Raw genomic sequence first — 21,880 nt, forward strand, 5'->3', positions numbered from 1 at the left:
AACCCCAGCTACTCAGGAGGCTGAGGCAGGAGAATCTCTTGAATCGAGAGGCGGAGGTTGCAGTGAGCCAAGATCACTCCATTGCACTCCACCCTGGGTGACAGAGCGAGACTCCCTCTCAAAAAAAAAAAAAAGAGAGACAAGGTCTTACTCTGTTTCCCAGGCTCACTACTCACTCCTAGCTCACTACAACCTCAAACTCCTGGGCTCAAGCAGTCTTTCCACCTGAGCCTCCCAAGTAGCTGGGACTGCAGGTGCACACCATCATGCCCGGCTAGTTTTTTTGTTGGTTTTGTAGAGACAGTCTCTCTCTGTGTTGCCCAGGCTGGTCATGAACTCCTCGGCTCAAGCAATCCTCCCAGTTGGCCTACAAAAGTGCTGGGACTAAGGCATGAGCTGATTCCCTCTCGACAGTTTCTATAGGAATATCCTCCTTTCCAAAGCCTTCTTCTTCTGCAGGCTGGTAAAACCCTCTCTTAAGTCACTTCTGGTCTTCAGCTCAAGATGAAATTCAGATCATCTCAGTTTAGCTTTGACAATTGTTAGTGCTTAAAGAAAAGCAGTGTATAGGCCAGGCATAGTGGCTCACGGCTGTAATCCCAGCACTTTGGAAGGCCGAGGCAGGCAGATCACTTGAGGTCAGGAGTTTGAGACTAGCCTGGCCAACATGGTGAAACCCCGTCTCTACTAAATATACAAAAATTAGCGAGGTGTGGTGGCATGCACCTGTAATCCCAGCTACTCGTGAGGCTGAGGCGTGAGAATTGCTTGAACCTGGGAAACGGAGGTTGCAGTGAGCCAAGATTGCACCACTGCACTCCAGCCTGAAAAAATACGTCTCCATCTCAAGAAAAAAAAAAAAAAAAGAGAGAGAGAGGCCAGGCACAGTGGCTCACGCCTGTAATCCCAGCACTTTGGGAGGCCGAGGTGGGCGGATCACAAGGTCAGGAGTTTGAGACCAGCCTGGCCAACATGGGGAAACCCTATCTCTACTGAAGATCTCTACTAAAGATACAAAAAATTAGCATGGCTTGGTGGCGTGTGCCTGTAATCCCAGCTACTCGGGAGGCTGAAGCAGGAGAATTGCTTGAACCCGGGAGGTGGAGGTTACGGTGAGCCGAGATCGTGCCATTACACTCCAGCCTGGACGACAGGGCGAGATTCCATCTCGAAAAAAAAAAAAAAAGAGAGAGAAGCAGTATATAGAAAAGTAAGTCATAGGCCGGGTGTGTTGGCTCACGCCTGTAATCCCAGCACTTTGGGAGGCCGAGGTGGGTGGATCACCTAAGGTCAGGATTTCGAGACCAGCCTGGCCAACACGATGAATCCCTGTCTCTACCGAAAATACAAAAAATTAGACAGGTGTGGTGGTGGGCACCTGTAATCCCAGCTGCTCGGGAGCTGAAGCAGGAGAATTGCTTGAACCCAGGAGGCAGAGGTTACAGTGTGCTGAGATTGCGCCATTGCACTCCAGCCTGGGCAACAAAAGCGAAACTCCGTCTCAAAAAAAAAAAAAAAAGATAAAAGTCATATGTCCAAAAAATAGGGAGCTTTGGGAAGAAGAGAGGGTTTATGTCAATAGCAGGTAGTTTATTAAACAAGTGTTCTCCTGGGGTCTGTGTGTGGGCCTTAGGGGGTCAGTGAGTCTGAAACTAGGCAGAGTTTTGTGTGTGACCATGTTTCCTGGGAAAACATCCTTTTATTAGCTTTCCAGTGGTTTCCATAGTTGTTACAAGGAATTTCATTCCATCAGCCTCTTGCCCATCCGTCTTCCCAAAAGAAATGGGTTTCTTTTCCTCTTAAACCTGATATGGCCATATACAGCTAATTCTATCCAATAACAGCTCTCAGCCCTTTGTGTTAGGATATGAGAGGTTTCTTCCCAGCATTTTTTCAGGTTAGAATATAGTCTTTTACTGTGTCATTTACTCAAGTGGGGAAGATCTGTTTTCTTTAAATTGAGCTGTCTTCATTGTTTGGGTTTTTCTTCAGAAAAAAAAATAATAACATGATTTATCGGGGGAAGAAGGCCTGTGTATCATTTGTGACTTGTCCCTTTTTTTGTTTTTTGTTTCAACATGTTCCTTTTTAAACACTTAGGATACTCATTTGGAAGTTAGCATTGGAAGTCTGTTTTGAAATGCCTGACATTGACGCTTGACCTTCTCTGGCTTGGCTCATGGGGGCTCCCACTTTCTCATTGCAGTCACCCTGGGCTGCTCATCTGGGAAGCAGCAGGAGCATCTGAGACTCTAGAAGCAGCAGCCCTGCAGCTCTTAGGCCCACTCACATGCCTTCTCAGCCTTGTTTTGTCTGTGGTTTTTTTTTTTTTTTTTTTGGAGACGGAGTCTTGCTTTGTCGCCCAGGCTGGGGTGCAGTGGCGTGATCTCAGCTCACTGCAACCTCCGCCTCCCGGTTTCAAGCAAGTCCCATGTCTCAGCCTCCCGAGTAGCTGGGATTACAGGCGTGCACCACCACACCTGGCTAATGTTTTTCTATTTTTAATAGAGATGTGGTTTCACCATGTTGGTCAGGCTGGTCTCAAACTCATGACCTCAGGTGATCCACCTGCCTTGGCCTCCCAAAGTGCTGGGATTACAGTAGTGAACCACCACACCCGGCTCTTTGTTTGTGTTTTTGACACAGAGTCTTGCTCTGTTGCCCAGGCTGGAATGCTGTGGCATGATCCTAGCTTGCTGCAGCGTCAACCTCCTGGTTTCAAGTGACCTTCCTGCCTCAGCCTCCCAAGTGGCGGGGAACACGGGCATGTGCCAGCATGCCTGGTTAATTTTTTGATATTTTGCGGAGACAGGGTCTTTGTTGCCCAGGCTGGTCTTGAACTCCTGGGCTCAAGCAATCCTCCCACCTCGGCCTCCCAAAGTGCTAAGATTACAGGCGTGAGCCACTGCGCTCGGCCCCAGCCTTTTCTTGACGGCCCACTGGATTTTGGGATCAGAAGGGAATTTAGAGCACCTCTGTCCAAACCCTGACACTTGAATATTTTCTGCAGCACTCCTGATAAGTGGGGAGCAAGCTTCTCTTTGAAAACCCCGCTCAACATGGCACTCACTCCCAAGACTGCTTGTTCTGTACCTGGGTACCTCTGATTGTTACGTAGAGTATCACTCCCCTACCTGGGGTTGCATTTTTCTCCTCTGCTGACACTGTCCCCTTCCCCAGGTTACTGATAACCCCCTAGCTATGACCTGGGTGAAGGATGCTCAGCCTGTTCCTCCTCTGGGCTTGCATGTATTTATTGGTCTTGTGTGAATAAGTTGGTTCTCATGGAACTCACGTATTGATTCTATGAACTTACCGAAAGCTGAGCTGAGCTGGTCTCATATCTTTATCAACATCATAATCCGCTAGAAACATATGTACTGCCAAATCTAACCCCAAAGTACAGGGCCAGTAGTATCTTCAGCCTGTAACCACTTGGTTGAACAGCGTACTTCCTGGCCCAGGCCAGCATGTTCTGAACTTAACATGCCAGATGGGAGAGAAGAGATGCATGAGGCCACTGCTGGTATTTATTGAATATCCTTGTCTTTGTGACACAGACTTTTCACTTGGGAAGAAACACACAGTGTCCAAGACCAGAGGGCAAAACTTCTTTTTTTTTTTTTTTTTAGACAGAGTCTCGCTCTGTTGCCTAGGCTGGAGTGCAGAGGCGCTCACTGCAAGCTCCGCCTCCCAGGTTCACGCCATTCTCCTGCCTCAGCCTCCCAAGCAGCTGGGACTACAGGCGCCCGCCACCATGCCCGGCTAATTTTTGTATTTTTAGTAGAGACGGATTTCACCTTATTAGCCAGGATGGTCTCAATCTCCTGACCTCGTGATCCACCCGCCTCGGCCTCCCAAAGTGTTGGGATTACAGGCATGAGCCACTGTTTTGATTTTGGCTAAGTAAAGCGTTATTCTGGCAGTATCAGGAATCCAGAACATGAAGCAGAGACAGAATGTAGTTTTGATGAGCTTTTAGCATTGGAATGACCAAGTTCTTTAGCCTTAAATGTCACAGACAGCCAAGCAGTGTCCATGGGCGGCACAGACAGGCCTCAGATTGAACATTGGCAAACTCATGGCCTAAATTGGGAGAAGAGACCAGCAGGAATAGAAGGAAAAGAGGAGAGTTACAAGTTAGGTGGCTGGAGAAGGCAAGAGAGGAGGTCCACACTCCTTTCTTATCCATGCTTCACCTGATTCTCATCCTGTCTCTATGAACCAGCTGGGCTGGCACATCTCAGTTTATAGTTCAGGAACTAAATCAGGAGAGGTGAAGCAATGCTCTCTGAGACATATGGTTACTAAATGGCAGAGCTTAGATCTTCCAACTCCAAATCAATAACTTTTCCCATTTGCATGTTCTAGGTTTTTGTTTTTCCATTCATGAGATATTTATTAAAATAACACATTTGGGGGAAAAAATCAATACAATGTAGACATCACTACTGAAAACCATATATCATCATACAAAAAGGGATTTTGGCCAGGCATCGTGGCTCATTATTATCCCAGCACTTTCAGGGGCCAAGGTGGGCAGATCAGTTAAGGCCAGGAGTTCGAGATAAGCCTGGCCAACATAGGGAAACCCCAACTCTATTAAAATACAAAAATTAGCTGGGCGTGGTGACGTGCACCTGTAGGCCCAGCTACTTGGGAGGCTGAGACACAAGAATCTCCTGAACCTGGGAGGCCCAGGTTGCAGTGAGCCGAGATCACGCCACTGCACTCCAGCCTGGGCAACAAAGTGAGATTCTGTCTCCAAAAAAAGATTTTTTAAATTTTTATTTTATTTTGAGATGGAGTTTCACTCTTGTTGCCCAGGCTAGAGTGCAATGGTGCGATCTTGGCTCACTGCAACCTTTGCCTCCCAGGTTCAAGTGATTCTCCTGCCTCAGCCTCCCAAGTAGCTGGGATTACAGGCATGCATCACCACGCCCGGCTAATTTTTTGTATTTTTATTAGAGACGGGGTTTCTCTATGTTGGTCTTGAACTCCTGACCTCAGGTGATCCGCCTGCCTTGGCCTCCCAAAGTGCTGGGATTACAGGCGTGAGCCACCATGCCCGGCTAAAAAATGAATTTTATTTTGGGAATCGTTTTCTAATTTATGGCAGATATTACTTTCAAAAATAATACCACAGAACAACACAATCTAGGTCAATCTTAAAGACTGACAGGCTGAGCAAGGAATGTTTTTATTTTTTTGTAGGAGCTCCTTCTTTAAACTGTCAAGTACTAGGGCTCTGCCTTTTGTAGTGATTTCAGCCACCAAGTCATCGACAGTAACGTGTCCTAGTCCTTTCTCTTTAATTACCTCTTAATGCAAAAGCAAAAAACATACCACTTAAAATCATTATCTTTACATTATCTTTATAAACTCATCCTTTCAGCCACATTCAATTAATTTAGCTCAGCAGCTCTTTCAGGCGTTCTCTTACTCCGGTTTCTGTCAACTTTTGGTTAATCTCTGCTCTCATATTCATCTTGCTAACCACACTTCCTGGACTTAGTCTTTTGAGAGAATGGTGAGTGGTACATCTGGCAGCTGAATGCCAGTTTGCCTGAATGCCATTAGTGACCTAGCTGGAGCTCTCCTGCCTTACAGTAGAAGCTCATTAAAATTGCTGACTCAAGAGCTGTTTATCCTTGTCAGTGAGAAAAACCCACTCAAGGCTTCTATCTGCAGAACCCAGAACTAAACCGACCACTTCAGCTGAAGAAAACTGTTGAATTCATGGGGGTAAGGGAGAATGAGGGGTGGATTATAGTTTATAGAAACCCTAGGTCTGGGGGTACATGTTCTCAGGATCTCTTAAGACTGTGCCTCAGGGAGGAAAAAAACAAACAAAAAACCCTAGGTCTGGCAGTGCCCAGCCAGGCAGAACAGAAGCCTGACCTTTTCTTTGTCAGTGAGAAAAACCCACTCAGGGCTTCTATCTGCAGAACCCAGAACTAAACTGACCACTTCAGCTGAAGAAAACTGTTGAATTCATGGGGGTAAGGGAGAATGAGGGGTGGGTTATAGTTTATAGAAACCCTAGGTCTGGGGGTACATGTTCTCAGGATCTCTTAAGACTGTGCCTCAGGGAGGGAAAAAACAAACAAAAAACCCTAGGTCTGGCAGTGCCTAGCCAGGCAGAACAGAAGCCTGACCTTTTCTTTGCTTCTGAGCATATTTTAGGGCCTTAGCCTGGTCAGGAACTTGATTGACACGTCTCTGAAACATCCTATCTTGAGTTGGTAGGATTTCTGAGCAGAAGTCCCAGATAGGATGAGTAAGCTTGGTACTCACCCAGCATCCTTGAGCAACATGTCAATGATAGGACAGGGTGTTAAGCTTCATTATAAGGTTTCATTTCTTGAGAAAAGATTGTAGAACTACTGTCTTTCTGGGTTGAAACCTGAAAAGCAAGACTTGTCACTGGTGGTCTGCGCTGTTTGCCCATCGTGTTTCTTCATAGGTCACTGAAATAAAAAGATCTGGGGTTTAGCCTGGCTGAGGTTCTGATTCCATCATCTTGGCCAAGGCATCTTCCCTCCCTGGCTGCCGTTTCCTCATCTGTAAATGAAGGGGTTGGATTACTTAGGGAGAAGTAAACTATGGCTTAAGCAGCCAAATCTGGCTCACCATTTGTTCATTTATAATTGACTATTTCTTTTAGAGCAGTTTTCGGTTCATAGCAGAATCTAATAGAAAGTTCCTGTACATCTGGCCGGGCATGGTGGCTCAAGCCAGTAATCCCAGCACTTTGAGAGGCCGAGGCAGGTGGAGCACCGGAGGTCAGGAGTTTGAGACCAGCCTTGCCAACATGGCAAAACTCCGTCTCTACTAAAAGTACAAAAATTAGCCGGGTGTGGTGGCGCATGCCTGTAATCCCAGCTACTTGGGAGACTGAGGCAAGAGAATCACTTGAGCCTGGGAGGCAGAGGTTGCAGTGAGCCAAGATCACGCTACTGCACTCCAGCCTGGGTGACATAGTGAGACTCCATCTCTGAGAAAGAAAGAAAATTACTATGCATCCTTTGACCTCCACCCCCACAACCTGCTGCCCCCACTATCAACATCCCCAGACGGAGTAGTCCATTTTTTACAAGGTGCAATCCATAAACCTACATTGACATCATTGTCACCCAGAATATCCATGGTTTACATTTTAGGGTTCACTCTTTGGTGTTGGTTTTTTTTTTTTTTTTTTTTGAGACGGAGTCTCACTCTATTGCCAGGCTGGAGTGCAATGGCGCGATCTCGGCTCACTGCAACCTCTGCCTCCCAGGTTCGAGCGATTCTCCTGCCTCAGCCTCCTGAGTAGTTGAGACTACAGGTGTGCGCCACCACGCCCAGCTAATTTTTGTATTTTTAGTAGAGATGGGGTTTCACCATGTTGGCCAGGATGGTCTCGATCTCTTGACCTCGTGATCCGCTTGCGTCGGCCTCCCAAAGTGCTGGGATTACACACGTGAGCCACTGTGCCCGGCTGGTGTTGTATATTCTATAGGTTTGGACAAATGTATAGTGACACGTATCTAACATGATATCCTACAGAATAGTTTAACCGCCCTAAAACTCAGCCTGCTTTTATAAAGTTTTATTGGAATACAGCCAGGCACATACATTATGTAACGTTCGTGGCTGCTTTTGCACTACAATAGCAGAGTTGAGTAGTTGCAACAGAAACCATATGTCTCACAAAATGTAAAATATTTATAATGGGGCCTTTTACAGAAAGGTTTCCAATATCTAGATGATTTCCAGGAAACTTCTGGAATCTGCAGTTTTCTTTTAGGCGCTTGTATATAGTTTCATGTCTGGATACTTAGTTATTTGTTCTTCTTCATCCCACTCCTTTTCTCACTCTCTTGGGGCCCCTCCTGTGTGCCGACATAGCTGCCACTGTCCCAGAGCAGAGGACTGTGACCCTGGATGTTGACGTGAACAACCGCACAGACCGGCTGGAGTGGTGCAGCTGTTATTACCATGGCAACTTTTCTCTGAACGCAGCCTTTGAGATCAAGCTGCACTGGATGGCGGTGACCGCAGCAGTACTCTTCGAGATGGTGAGAACCTTCATGCATGTTGTCAGGCCTTTGGCTCACCTCACAGTGGGCATGGAGATGCTTGATAGAGATTCATGTCACTTTAATTTTTTAGTTCAGGCTCTTATTACCATTCATCGGGACTATTGGAGTAACCTTTTTAAAAAGTTTAAACATAGTAAAAATTTTAAGCAATCAAAAAGGGTAGAATCAGGGTTTCTTAGCCTTAGCAGTATTGACATCTGAAGCCAGATAATTCTCTGTGGGGGAGTCCTGCACCTTATGGGAAATTGAGCAACAACCCTAGCCTCTACCCACTAAATGCTAGTAGCACAGCCCCAGGTGTGGTAAGCAAAATGTCCCCAGATATTGTCACATGTCCCCAGGAAGGGGGAGTATTGCTCCCTGTTGAGAATCACTGGTTTAGAGTGAAAAGTAAGTCTGTTTCCCACTCTCATTCCCTGGGATCTACTTCCGCTTTGTTGAGTAAACTTCCAGAGAGATTCTAAGCATGGACAAAATCACGTTACTTTTTTTTTTTTTTCAGCAGAGATGGTAGCATTGGATACATACTACTTACGTTGCATTTTTTCTATCACCTATGTGTTCCATGTCAGTACAAATAAATCTGCCTTGGGATTTTTTTTATTATTATTGTTATTGGGATTTTTGTTTGTTTTTGTTTTGCCTCGTTGTTTTTAAGGGCTGGAGAGTTTTCTATTATTTGTTTAACCATAGTTAACCAGTCCCCTGTTAATAAACATCACTGCTTTGAACTCAGTGGTTCTTTACCTGGGCCGATTTTGCCACCCGGGATCATTTGGCAATATCTGAAGACAGAAAGGGGTGGCTGGGCATGGAGGTTCACGCCTTGGGAGGCCGAGGCAGGCAGATCACTCAAGGTCAGGAATTCAAAACCAGCCTGGCCAACATGGTGAAACCCTGTCTCTACTGAAAATACAAAAATTACCCAGGCATGGTGTTGCACGCCTGTAGTCCCAGCTACTCGGGAAGCTGAGGCAGGGGAATCACTTGAACCTGGGAGATGGAGGTTGTAGTGAGCCAAGATCATGCTACTGCACTCCAGCCTGAGTGACAGAGTGAGACTTCATCTTAAAAAAAAAAAGGAAAAAAAAAAAAGAAGGCCAGGCGCAGTGGCTCACGCCTGTAATCCCAGGCCGAGGCAGGAGGATCACCTAAGGTTGGGGGTTCGAGACCAGCCTGACCAACATGGAGAAACCCTGTCTCTACTAAAAATACAAAAAATTAGCCAGGCGTGGTGGTGCACGCCTATAATCCCAGCTACTCAGGAGGCTGAGGCAGGAGAATCGCTTGAACCTGGGAGGTGGAGGTTGCAGTGAGCCGAGATGGCGCCATTGCACTCCAGCCTGGGCAACAGAGCGAGAATCCGTCTCAAAAAAAAAAAAAGAAAAAGAAAAGAAAGAAAGGGGTGAGGGCAGGGTGGGTGCTACTGGTGTCTAGTGGGTAGAGACCAGCAAAGCTGCTCATCATCCTATAATGCACAGGGCAGCTCCCACAACAAAGAATAACCAGCCCAAGATGTCACAAGTGCCAAGGTTGAGAAGCCCTGTTTTAACTGGTCTTCCTGCCTGTCCTTTCTCCTTCTAGTTCATCCTGGCCTGCATCTGTAATCAGGCCATTCACTGCTCCTACACTAAGAAGCCATACCTGACCATCCCCCATCACAGTGCTCACTCCTTAGCCAAGTTGTCAGTATCTTCCAGGACAGCTCCTTAACCATCCTTATAGTCTGCCACTCCTTTTTATACACTCTCCAATATAGCCAAAAAGAATATTCTTCTGTGGCTTCTACTGAATCTCGCTTCTCTCAACACCGGCCCAGCCATCTCTTCATACAACAGAGAACAGCTGGGAAGTTCAAAAAGAGTTTACTAAAAGCTAGGAGATAAGCAAAGAGAAATGAGTACAGCATGAGCCAGCAGGTTTTTTTTTTTTTTGTCCAGAGCTCATAGGCTAAGTTTTGTCCCACAAAACATGGTATCCTGGGAAAGCAATTTTTCCAGGTCTCTGTCTGCCTCCACATGGCATTAGCATCTTCAAGGACCCCTCCCTTGGAAAGACTCTCATCTGGGGGACATCCTTAAGGTCCAAATAAAAAAAGACAGCCTGCTGCTCATTCTGCTCAGCTCACAGAGGACACCAGCCCTTCCCCAGCTCACTGATACCAGCATGACCACTTCTTTCAGGTAAAACTAACTCTCTGACCCAGTAGGCATAAGCACCCTCCTTGCTGGCCCTACTAGATAAGCATATCCCAAAACAGCATGACCACAGCATTCATAGACACACACATATAGTTACAGTTGGGCAGGAAGGACAGTGTTCATTTCCTTAGAGGAATTTAGCAACTGTCTCCATAAAGTACACCTTTCACATCTGTTCATGTAAAACCCACTGAAAGCTGCTAATCTCTTTATCATTATTTTATTAAGCTTTTAAAACTTCAGTGTATGTAAGTTAATTATTATTTAAGGCAATGTCCACATTTGTTAAAAATCAGATTTTATTGGGACAAATACTACATAAAAAAAGGTTTTTGACCAAGGCTTAGGAATTATTTCGGTCAAACAGAGATCTCGGCTTTTTGTTGTTATTTTTGTTATGAACATTCCCTGAGAGAAAAGATAAGGGTGGTACCCTTTAATTTTTTACATAATCATTTGTTTAAGTCAAGCTATGTCCCAACTCTATTTTTTTGGAAATAATACTTGACACAAAAATCATCTGTATGCCAGAACCACATCGATCAACCTTTTTTTTTTTAACATACATCATTTTTATGGTTAAAAAGAGTATCTCAAGATCTAGAAAATTGCCACTGTTCCCTAAGAAAATGTTATTGATGGTAGGTTTATCTTTTTGCCCCAGTAACTTTTGTTCTCATCTTTGGACAGATAGGATTTGGGACTCTGCCAGAGAGTGGCTCTCACTCTGTCAGGTCAGGGCTTACCATTATCAGAAGCCACCGTGGTCATTTACCCCCCCTCCATCACATTTCTCTCAGCCAGCCTGAGTGAGTTGTTTCCCTATTTGATACTTTGAACTTATTAAATTCCTGGTAAAGTACAAAATTAGGCTGGGATCATGCCTATAATCCTAGCATTTGGGAGGCTGAGGCCAGCGGATCACCTGAGTCAGGAGTTCGAGACCATACTGGCCAAGTGGCAAAACCCTGTCTCTACTAAAAATACAAAAATTAATTGGATGTGGTAGTGCACACCTGTAGTCCCAGCTACTTGGGAGTCTCAGGTGGGAGAATTGCTTGAACCTGGGAGGCGGAGGTTGCAGGGAGCTGAGATCTGGCCACTGTACTCCAGCCTGGGCAACAGAGCAAGACTGTCTCAAAAAAAAAAAAAAAGGACAAAATTAGAAGGACTTAACCTCTATCCTGTGACCTTTCTCCAACATCCCCTAGAATGGGAAGGATTTCAACTCTCTGCAGACCGTTCTTTCTAAAAGAAACACCGAAGGTGCAGAAGTTTGGGCTGTAAAGAGGAAGCTGTGTGCTTAGCTCACAGTTTTTGTAGTATTTGTCAGGATGTTAAACTGCATTTTTGCCTGTCCAGGACCAATTTGCAGCCAGCAAACATGAATAAATGAGCATGCAAATCAATATGCATGCTGCCTTTCTGGCGGGTTTTCTCCTTGGGAAGTATTTTCTCTTGTTTGAAAGAACTTGGAGATGATATTGTTTGTTTCTGTACTTTCCGCCAGGTCCAAGGTTGGCATCGGAAAGCCACCTCCTGTGGCTTCTTGTTAGTCCCAGTTTTGGAGGGGCCTTTTGCACTGCCCAGTTACCTGTATGGCGACCCCCTTCGTGCCCAGCTCTTCATCCCACTCAACATCAGCTGCTTGCTCAAGGAGGGCAGCGAGCACCTGTTTGATAGTAAGAAATATTCCCTTCTGGAGGTTGTCTCAACCAGTAAGACCCCGTCCCTAACAAGGACACCACTCTGGGTATCCAGTCAACACGGACTAGGGAAAAGGGACAGCCTTTCAACAAGGGGCCAAAAGGATCAAGGTTCTAAAGGATCCTGATTCTTGACTTAGTGGCTGGATAACTCTGGACAAATCATTTCATGTCTCTGAGTTTCGAATTCCTTATTCCTAAAATGAGAGTGTCTAGAGCTGCCTGGAGCAAAGTGGTGGGTGGGAGAGGGCGCTAAACTCTATAAATCACAGGCAGCACTGGTGTTCTCCCACGCTCTCCTTTCATATGCTCCAGCCTAACTGGTTTGGGCTGCAGGGATTTAAACCTCACGGGAGACTTGCATATGCTATTTCGTGCAAAAAGGCCAGGAAAGGGAGGGCATGAAAAGCAAAACAGGAAACAGCATCCTTTTGTGCAAAGCTGTGGCGTGTCAGCCTCTGGAATGGTGCATGTGACTCGAGTCATGCATCTCAGGGAACACAAAGCAGGATCGGAGGATGATAGCAGGAACCAAATCAGAGCCTTTCCCTCTGGGAAAGGTTTTCAATCAGAAAGAGAGTAACCAGGGTCAGCCTGGACCTGCTGCTCTACCCCAGAGCCCAGAACCCAGAGGGCAGGTTTAGGACAGATCAAAGACGAGCTGAGCTGTACTTGACACAGCATATAGCTTTTTATTACCAAGTGCTCGTTGCGGATGCACATATAAATAGCTCCTACAAAGCTTTTGATGAGTTCACAGATGATCTTTTTTAAAACGCAAAGCTAGGGTTGATGCTGATACGTCAGGAGCCCTGAGGTTTCTCAGGTATAAAGATTAGAACTGTGAAGGAAACAACATTTGACGTAAGAGAGATGCTTTCTTCCTGTGCCCTTGTAAGTCTGTGTCGTGATCAGCGGCAGAGAACCAGCCCAAAAGATAAGGAGATCTCCCCAGGTGGATTAGGTCAAGCTAGGTATTCCTGCAATTTCCATGTGACAGGCTGCCCTCATGGTGCAAACAGCTTTTCTTCCAAAAGCCCATCCGTGTATTTTTTGTTTGCAATTTGGAAGATTTTTTTTATAGACACAATGTTCTAAGTGATAATCGGGGTCCCAAGCAAGCCCCACAGAGGCCCTACCTGCTGGAGGCTACAGACTGTGGGACACACAGAGCTTACAAAGCCCCCTTGAAACACACATGTTCTTGTTTAACCTCACAGTAATGTGGCTGAGAGAGGACCATTTATGCAGTCCTGAAATGCCGGATGATTGTGTTCATATGGGGCAGTTTTAAGCCAAGCAGCTCCTGGTACTATTGTTTTTATTATGTTGAGGGAACAGAGAGATCTTCCCCCGACACTGTCCAAAGACTCTTTGGGGGTTTTCCACCTTTGCTATAACAGCACAGGATTGCCCACAGGGCTGGCGTTGGAGGACATTTTTGTGCAAGTTGTTTTTCCCTGCCAGTTGTAACTCAGTCTTCAAGACCAGCAGCCTCTGTTGGTTGCCATGGTTACAGCTGCAGAAAGGGTCCCAGTTTAAAGGAATAAGGATTTGAATCTAAAAATCAATTTTCTTGCTTCTGTGCCTCTTCTCTTTTTGTTCTTGCCATTTCCTATAGCAGCAAATTCAAAATCTTAAAAATCTGACAAGAGTGTGCTGTGTGTGTGGATTTTCTCTGTTTAAAGCCAAAGTCTTTTTTGCTTTTTGCCCTTTTTTTTTTTTTTTTCTTTTTGTGATGTAGTCTCGCTCTGTCATCCAGGCTGGAGTGCAGTGGCGTGATGTCCTCTCACTGCAACCTCCGCCTCCTGGGTTCAAGTGATTCTCCTGCCTCAGCCTCCTGAGTAGCTGGGATTACAGGCACACGCCATTCATGCCCAGGTAATTTTTTTTGTATTTTTGTAGAGATGGGATTTCACCATGTTGGCCAGGAAGGTCTTGAATTCCTGACCTCAGGTGATCTGCCCACCTCAGCTTCCCAAAGTTCTGGGATTACAGGCATGAGCCACTGTGCCTGGCTTTTTGCTCTTTAGTTGCCCTAAATCCTCAAATCCATCCCAGGTAGAAAATTCCAAATGTGGAAAGATTAGCAAAACCACCGCAGGCAGTCTTGTCTTTGGGATGGCTGTGCAATTACCACCCCAGGCCTCAGCACCTCCTCCCTGAGAGCAGCCCGGACTCTGTCCTCTGGTGCTGTGCGACAGCCTTCCCCAGCCCTCCACCCTTCCCCCTCCACTCTTGGTCCTCAGCAGCAGCCTTGCAGAAGGCATGAGGCTGGAGTAACAAAGTGGGTTATGGAGGAGGGGACTTATCTTGTCTGCTCTCCTCCCCAACTGATTACTCTTCAAACTTTTATTTTATTTTACTTTATTTTAGTTTTTTTGAGATGGAGTCTTGCTCTGTCGCCCAGGCTGAAGTGCAGTGGCGCAATCTCAGCTCACTGCAACCTCCGCCTCCTGGGTTCAAGTGAGTCTTCTGCCGCAGCCTCCCGATTACCTGGGATTACAGGCATGCGGAACCACGCCTAGCTAATTTTTGTACTTTTAGTAGAGACGGGGTTTCACCATGTTGGCCAGGCTGGTCTCAAACTCCTGACCTCAGGTGATCCGCCCACCTCAGCCTCCCAAAGTGCTGGGATTACAGGTGCGAGCCACCGCACCTGGCCCAAATTTTTATTTTTATATTTATTTGCTTCAATTTTCCTACCTCTAGAATGGAGCTTATAATATTTGCCCTTTCTTGTGGGAAGATTGGTAATACAAAAAAGTGGGTGTGGGCCGAGTGTAGTGCCTCACGCCTATAATCCCAGCACTTTGGGCGGCCGAGGCAGGCGGATCACCTGAGGTCAGCAGTTCAAGACCAGCCTGGCCAACATGTTGAAACCCCATCTTTACTAAAAACACAAAAATTAGCTGGGCGCTGTGGCACATGCCTGTAACCCCAGCTACTCGGGAGGCTGAGGCAGGAGAATCGCTTGAGCCTGGGAGGCAGAGGTTGTGGTGAGCCGAGATCGTGCCATTGCACTCCAGCCTGGGCAACAAGAGCAAAACTTCTTCTCAAAAAGAAAAAAAAAAGTGGGGGTGGTTGTTGTTCCTTAGAAGCAGCTTACATGGTCCGGGCACAGTGGCTCATGCCTGTAATCCCAGCACTTTGAGAGGCAGAGGTGGGAGGATCACTTGAGGCCAGGAGTTTGAGACCAGCTTGGACAAAATAGTGAGATGCCATCTCTACAAAAAGATTTAAAAATTAAAAAATTTTAAAAATGTAGAAATTAGTTGGGGCCGGGCACGGTGGCTCACGCCTGTAATCCCAGCACTTTGGGAGGCCGACACAGGCGAATCACTTGAGGTCAGGAGTTCAAGACCAGACTGGCCAACATGGTAAAACCCTGTCTCTACTTAAAATACAAAAATTAGCCGGGTGTGGTGGCATGTGCCTCTAATCCCAGCTACTCGGGAGGCTGAGGCATGAGAATCACTTGAACCCGGCAGGCCGAGGTTGCAGTGAGCCGAGATCGCACCACTGCATTCCAGCCTGGGCAACCAAGCAAGACTCTTCCTCAAAAAAAAAAAAAAAATTAGTTGGCCATAGTGGTGCATGTCTGTGGTCCTAGCTACTTGGGAGACTAAGGTAGGAGGATCACTTGAGCTTGGGAATTCAAGGCTGCAGTGAGTTATGACCATGGCAACTAACATGCATTTACAGTTTATCTTCTGTTTGTACTTTAATATCATGCTCCTTTCAGCTTTGGGTATAAGAAGTCATTCGAATGAGCCTTATAATGAGTTCTGGTAGCTCACACTGACTGCTGAGGACTTCACCTTCCTAGACCCAGCTATAGCTTGCTTGGGGGAAGGGATGGTGTGAACACACAGCTGTCCTTTCTTTGACCCTTGGGATGGAGGCCAGTCTTTCTCAAAGGGCGTAGTATGGAGAAGCAGAGGTTAGGCTCAAGGGGACTGATTGCCAAGAGTAGTAAAGGGTACAGAAGACTGCCCCAGAGAGAATTACAAACCTTGTGATCACAACCCAATATTTATTCTTATTTTCTTTTCAGGCTTTGAACCCGAAACCTACTGGGATCGAATGCACCTCTTCCAGGAAGCCATTGCACACAGGTTTGTCCCTTAGCAAGTGTGAAGAGTGGGAAGGAAATCAGTGTTTATCTTGAATAGCAGTTACCAAAGTGAAACTCATTTTTTTAGCTCCTAGAGAAAGGGATGTATTCTACCAATGGCAAATTCACTGCTTATCTCCAACAGGACTCTTTACATTGGTTTTTGAGATAAGCGTTGCCTCCCTGGTTCCTGTAACTGTTGTTTTTCAGACCTCATTATTTTCTTCTTCCAGTTGAGTGGAGAACATAGAACTCTCTCCTTAGCCTCCAACAAGACCCTAGGCCAAGCTATTCAGGAAATAATATAAAATGAAAAATTAAAAAATGTGTCAAGAGCCCAACACAGGTTGAAAAGACAATGAATGGTTAAAAAGCAATAGATGAGTCAGTAGATATTTCTTGGCACCTAATATGTGTGCCAGGGAAAGCCTGTCCTACTTCACTGTCTCCCACTAGACTAGTCCAGCCGACTGTGTTGTCTCCAAACATCACCAGCCTGGTATCTGATGGCCACTTCATGTTAGTCATGGTAAAAACAAAGCCCCTTGTTCTTGCTTCGGTAATCCTCTCATTACACCTTCTCCAGTATCCTGTCATCTCCTTATTATATATATATACATACATACATATATATATATATATATATATATATATATATATATATATATATACACTTATATATACTCATACAACCACAGGACTATTTAGCCTCTCACACCCACGATGGCCCCAGCTTACCTTAGACCTTCGTCTAAGGTCTACCCCTTCACAGACCTAGCTCAGGTGCTTAGCAAAGACTGTGGAATGAAGGCAAGGGTGGCTCATTTCCTCCTTCCACTAACAGTGGGTGGTGCAGATTCAGGGCAGAAGGTAGAGAGTGCAGCAGACAATGGGAAAGGGCCTTGATGTACGAAGCAGACAGGCCTTATCCACTCCCACCTCCACCAGCATCTGGCTGAGGAACCATGAGCAATTCTGGAACTGGTGAGCCTCCATTTTCTTACCCCTCACGGGGAAGCTGGGAGGGGTCTCTGATGTTCTGGAGAGCCCGGTGATGTACCTAGTGAGCCCTCAGTAGACAGCAGTCACCAGGGGGGACCCTGCTAACTCACGAGTTTCTAAGTAGCTCTTACCCTGCTTGCCCTGCTGGCAGGATATCACTCAGAACGTGGCCTTTATTTGTTAAATCTGCTTTTTTCCTTCACTGCATCCTCCTCCTGATCCCCCTCAGTCCAGATCCTGGTCATATCTTCCCAGGAACTATTGTACTTTCTTCCTCAGCCAGATTTTTCTACCACAGATACCCTCACCTGTTTTCTGACCAGTCCTCTGCATCATTGTACCAGTGTGCTGCAATGTGCTCCTTACCTAAACCCCCAAACTTCCACACCTAAACCCCCACCTTCTGTACCTCCACCTTCCACACCTAACCCCCCTCCACCTTCCACACCTAAACCCCCCTACGTTCCACACCTAAACCCCCCACCTTCCACACCTAAACCCTCACCTTCCACACCTAAAACCCCCACCTAAACCCCTCCACCTTCCACACCTACCCTCCCCCCACCTTCCACACCTAAACCCCCCACCTTCCACACCTAACCCCCCTCCACCTTCCACACCTAAACCCCCACCTTCCACACCTAAAGCCCCCACCTTCCACACCTAAACCCCCCACCTTCCACACCTAAACCCCCCACCTTCCACACCTAACCCCCCTCCACCTTCCACACCTAAACCCCCACCTTCCACACCTAAAGCCCCCACCTTCCACACCTAAACCCCCCCACCTTCCACACCTAAACCCCCCCACCTTCCACACCTAAACCCCCCACCTTCCACACCTAAACCCCCCACCTTCCACACCTAAACCCCCCACCTTCCACACTAAACCCCCACCTTCCACACCTAAACCCCCCCACCTTCCACACCTAAACCCCCCACCTTCCACACCTAAACCCCCCACCTTCCACACCTAAACCCCCCCACCTTCCACACCTAAACCCCCCACCTTCCACACCTAAACCCCCCACCTTCCACACCTAAACCCCCCCACCTTCCACACCTAAACCCCCCACCTTCCACACCTAAACCCCCCCACCTTCCACACCTAAACCCCCCACCTTCCACACTAAACCCCCCACCTTCCACACCTAAACCCTCACCTTCCACACCTAAACCCCCACCTTCCACACCTAAACCCCCTCCACCTTCCACACCTACCCTCCCCCCACCTTCCACACCTAAACCCCCCACCTTCCACACCTAAACCCCCCCACCTTCCACACCTAAACCCCCCACCTTCCACACTAAACCCCCCACCTTCCACACCTAAACCCTCACCTTCCACACCTAAACCCCCACCTTCCACACCTAAACCCCCCACCTTCCACACCTAAACCCCCCACCTTCCACACCTAAACCCCCCCACCTTCCACACCTACCCTCCCCCCACCTTCCACACCTAAACCCCCCCACCTTCCACACCTAAACCCCCCCACCTTCCACACCTAAACCCCCCCACCTTCCACACCTAAACCCCCCCCTTCCACACCTAAACCCCCCACCTTCCACAACTAAACCCCCCAGCTTCCACACCTAAACCCCTCCACCTTCCACACCTAAACCCCCCCCTTCCACACCTAAACCCCCCACCTTCCACAACTAAACCCCCCAGCTTCCACACCTAAACCCCCACCTTCCACACCTAAACCCCCACCTTCCACACCTAAACCCCCCCACCTTCCACACCTAAACCCCCCACCTTCCACAACTAAACCCCCCACCTTCCACAACTAAACCCCCCACCTTCCACACCTAAACCCCCCACCTTCCACAACTAAACCCCCCACCTTCCACACCTAAACCCCCCACCTAAACCCCCCCCTTCCACACCTAAACCCCTCCACCTTCCACACCTAAACCCCCACCTTCCACACCTAAACCCCCCCACCTTCCACACCTAAACCCCTCCACCTTCCACACCTAAACCCCCACCTTCCACACCTAAACCCCCCCACCTTCCACACCTAAACCCCCCCACCTTCCACACCTAAACCCCCACCTTCCACACCTAAACCCCCACCTTCCACACCTAAACCCCCCCACCTTCCACACCTAAACCCCTCCACCTTCCACACCTAAACCCCTCCACCTTCCACACCTAAGCCCCCCACCTTCCACACCTAAACCCCTCCACCTTCCACACCTAAACCCCCACCTTCCACACCTAAACCCCCCCACCTTCCACACCTAAACCCCCCCACCTTCCACACCTAAACCCCCACCTTCCACACCTAAACCCCCACCTTCCACACCTAAACCCCTCCACCTTCCACACCTAAACCCCCACCTTCCACACCTAAACCCCCACCTTCCACACCTAAACCCCTCCACCTTCCACACCTAAACCCCCCCCTTCCACACCTAAACCCCCCCACCTTCCACACCTAAACCCCTCCACCTTCCACACCTAAACCCCCCCTTCCACACCTAAACCCCTCCACCTTCCACACCTAAACCCCCACCTTCCACACCTAAACCCCTCCACCTTCCACACCTAAACCCCCACCTTCCACACCTAAACCCCTCCACCTTCCACACCTAAACCCCTCCACCTTCCACACCTAAACCCCTCCACCTTCCACACCTAACCCCCCCCTTCCACACCTAAACCCCCCCACCTTCCACACCTAAACCCCTCCACCTTCCACACCTAAGCCCCCCCACCTTCCACACCTAACCTCTCCCACCTTCCACACTTATACCTCTCCCCTGTTCCACACCTGTCAGAATCTTCCTCCAGGGATTCCCAAATGTTTCCTCTCTGAATTCCTCTTTCCGTTTCTTTCAAAACACTCTGAATGTATTCCAGTGACTTAGGGGCCCTTGGAGGGCAGGGGTATGCTTTTTCCTATTTGTGTTTCCTTCTATAATGCCTAGCAAGGTGCCTGCCTAGAGTAGTTTCATATGTAGCTTTTGCATAGGATGGAGCTTTAAGTGCAACTGTGGCTCTAAATGACACATCAGCCCACCCATAAGGTCCATCTCAGAAAGAGCTAAAAAAGTGTCCATCTTCCTCAGCCCCTAGGCTGTGACCTACAGCTCCTCCTTCATCTTCCTCAGCCCCTAGGCTGTGACCTACAGCTCCTCCTTCATCTTCCTCAGCCCCTAGGCTGTGACCTACAGCTCTTCCTTCATCTTCCTCAGCCCCTAGGCTGTGACCTACAGCTCCTCCTTCATCTTCCTTGGGGCAGGTGGAGATGATTATATCCCCTCCCCCGCCCTTACTGCGTTTCTGTCTTGCATTCTCCCTGAGTGGACAGTCAGGTGGCCAGGAACCATGTGGTTAAATTGCCTTTTTATAATAAAAAATAAAGTTCTTTCCTGGTGACCTAAGGAAGAAATGAGGTAAAAAAATTACTCTGGTAAAAAAAAATCAGGCTTGATCTATGCTGAGGAAATCAGTAGCCTTAATTAGAAAGTAGAGAGAAAGCAGGCTGGGTGTGGTGGCTCATGCCTGTAATCCCAGCAGTTTGGGAGGCCGAAGCAGGCGGATCACCTGAGGTCAGCAGTTCAAGACCAGCATGGCCAAAATGGTGAAACCCCGTCTCTACTAAAAATACAAAAATTAACTGGTCATGGTGGCGCGTGCCTGTAATCCTAGCTACTTGGGAGGCTGGAAGCACAAGAATTGCTTGAACCCGGGAGGTGGAGGTTGCGGTGAGCCAAGATTGTACCACTGCACTCCAGCCTGGATGACAGAGCAAGAGTAGAGAGGATTTTGCAAAGGCAAAATCCAGAGCCAATCCTCATCATATAATCAGCCTGTAGACAGGGAGCTTACAGTGCATAGTGGCCTACCCATTTAGTTTGCATATTTGACTTCATGTATTCTTTGGTAAAAAATTATGGAATGCAGATTATGTAGAGGATACAACACAGCACCTCCCCAAGGAACTCAGTCCAGGAAAGAAGACAGGCATTTTCCCTTCTTTAGTTCTGCCTACATCACTGTCTCCATTATATAAACCCCTCAGACTTAGAGGGCAGGAGCCACATCTGTTACCACGTCCTTTACAGCTCTTAGCAGGTAGAACTGTAATAAATGTACCTTATGGAAATAGAAAAACCAGGAATAGAACAAGCCATAGATGAAAAATGGCTCCTCCTGCCCATTTCCAGAGCACAGGGAAGCAGAGAGCCCCAGCTTGGCGTTCCTCTTTTTTTTTTCTTTTTGAGATGGAGTCTCGCCCTGTCACCCAGGCTGGAGTGCAATGGCATGATCTTAGCTCACTGCAGCCTCCGCCTCCCGGGTTCAAGTGATTCTCCTGGCTAATTCCAAAACAATCCTGGCTAATACAAAAATTAGCCAGGCATGGTGGCACATGCCTGTAATCCCAGCTACTCAGGAGACTGAGGCAGGAGAATCACTTGAACCCAGGAGGCAGAGGTTGCAGTGAGCCGAGATCATGCCATTGCACTCCAGTCTGGGCAACAGTGCGAGACTCCCTCTCACCAAAAAAAAGGTAAGGACCTTCCCTGGAGGAATGGATAGCCTCAAGTATGCGGGTGGGTATGTGTGGCCTGTCAAGACATGAGGTAGATTCCAGTGAGAGGCCCAGGATGGGATGGGGGAGAACGTTCAGTGGGAAGGTCTGCTGGGATGGGTAGGGAACGTGGTAGGAGGGACGGGCTGTCTGAGCAGAGATGAAGGCTGGATGAAGAGTGCAGCCGGTGGGAAGGCTTTCTTTCACTATGGTGGTGGTGACA

At 47.7% G+C, this 21,880-nt stretch overlaps 1 protein-coding gene and 1 pseudogene across 17 annotated transcripts in view; one reads left to right on the plus strand and one right to left on the minus strand.

Annotated features, from left to right (window-relative positions):
• Positions 1-21,880, plus strand: part of DEPDC5 (DEP domain containing 5, GATOR1 subcomplex subunit) — a 155,484-nt gene that overhangs the window by 132,308 nt on the left and 1,296 nt on the right. For 15 of the 17 annotated variants that reach the window (XM_031005537.3, XM_031005531.3, XM_019018725.4 and 12 more), the window contains 3 exons: positions 7,891-8,060; positions 11,796-11,967; positions 16,049-16,109. In XM_031005537.3, the coding sequence (XP_030861397.1) occupies positions 7,891-8,060; positions 11,796-11,967; positions 16,049-16,109 (403 nt within the window). Of the gene's footprint in view, positions 1-7,890; positions 8,061-11,795; positions 11,968-16,048; positions 16,110-21,880 lie in introns of those variants that run through there. The other 2 variants (XM_055374309.1, XM_055374310.1) reach the window with 1 other exon arrangement.
• On the minus strand, positions 5,169-6,317 carry LOC109024515 (transcription and mRNA export factor ENY2-like; annotated as a pseudogene).

Source organism: Gorilla gorilla, chromosome 23 (genome assembly GCF_029281585.2).
Source record: "Gorilla gorilla gorilla isolate KB3781 chromosome 23, NHGRI_mGorGor1-v2.1_pri, whole genome shotgun sequence".
Classification (NCBI taxonomy): Eukaryota; Metazoa; Chordata; class Mammalia; order Primates; family Hominidae; genus Gorilla; species Gorilla gorilla.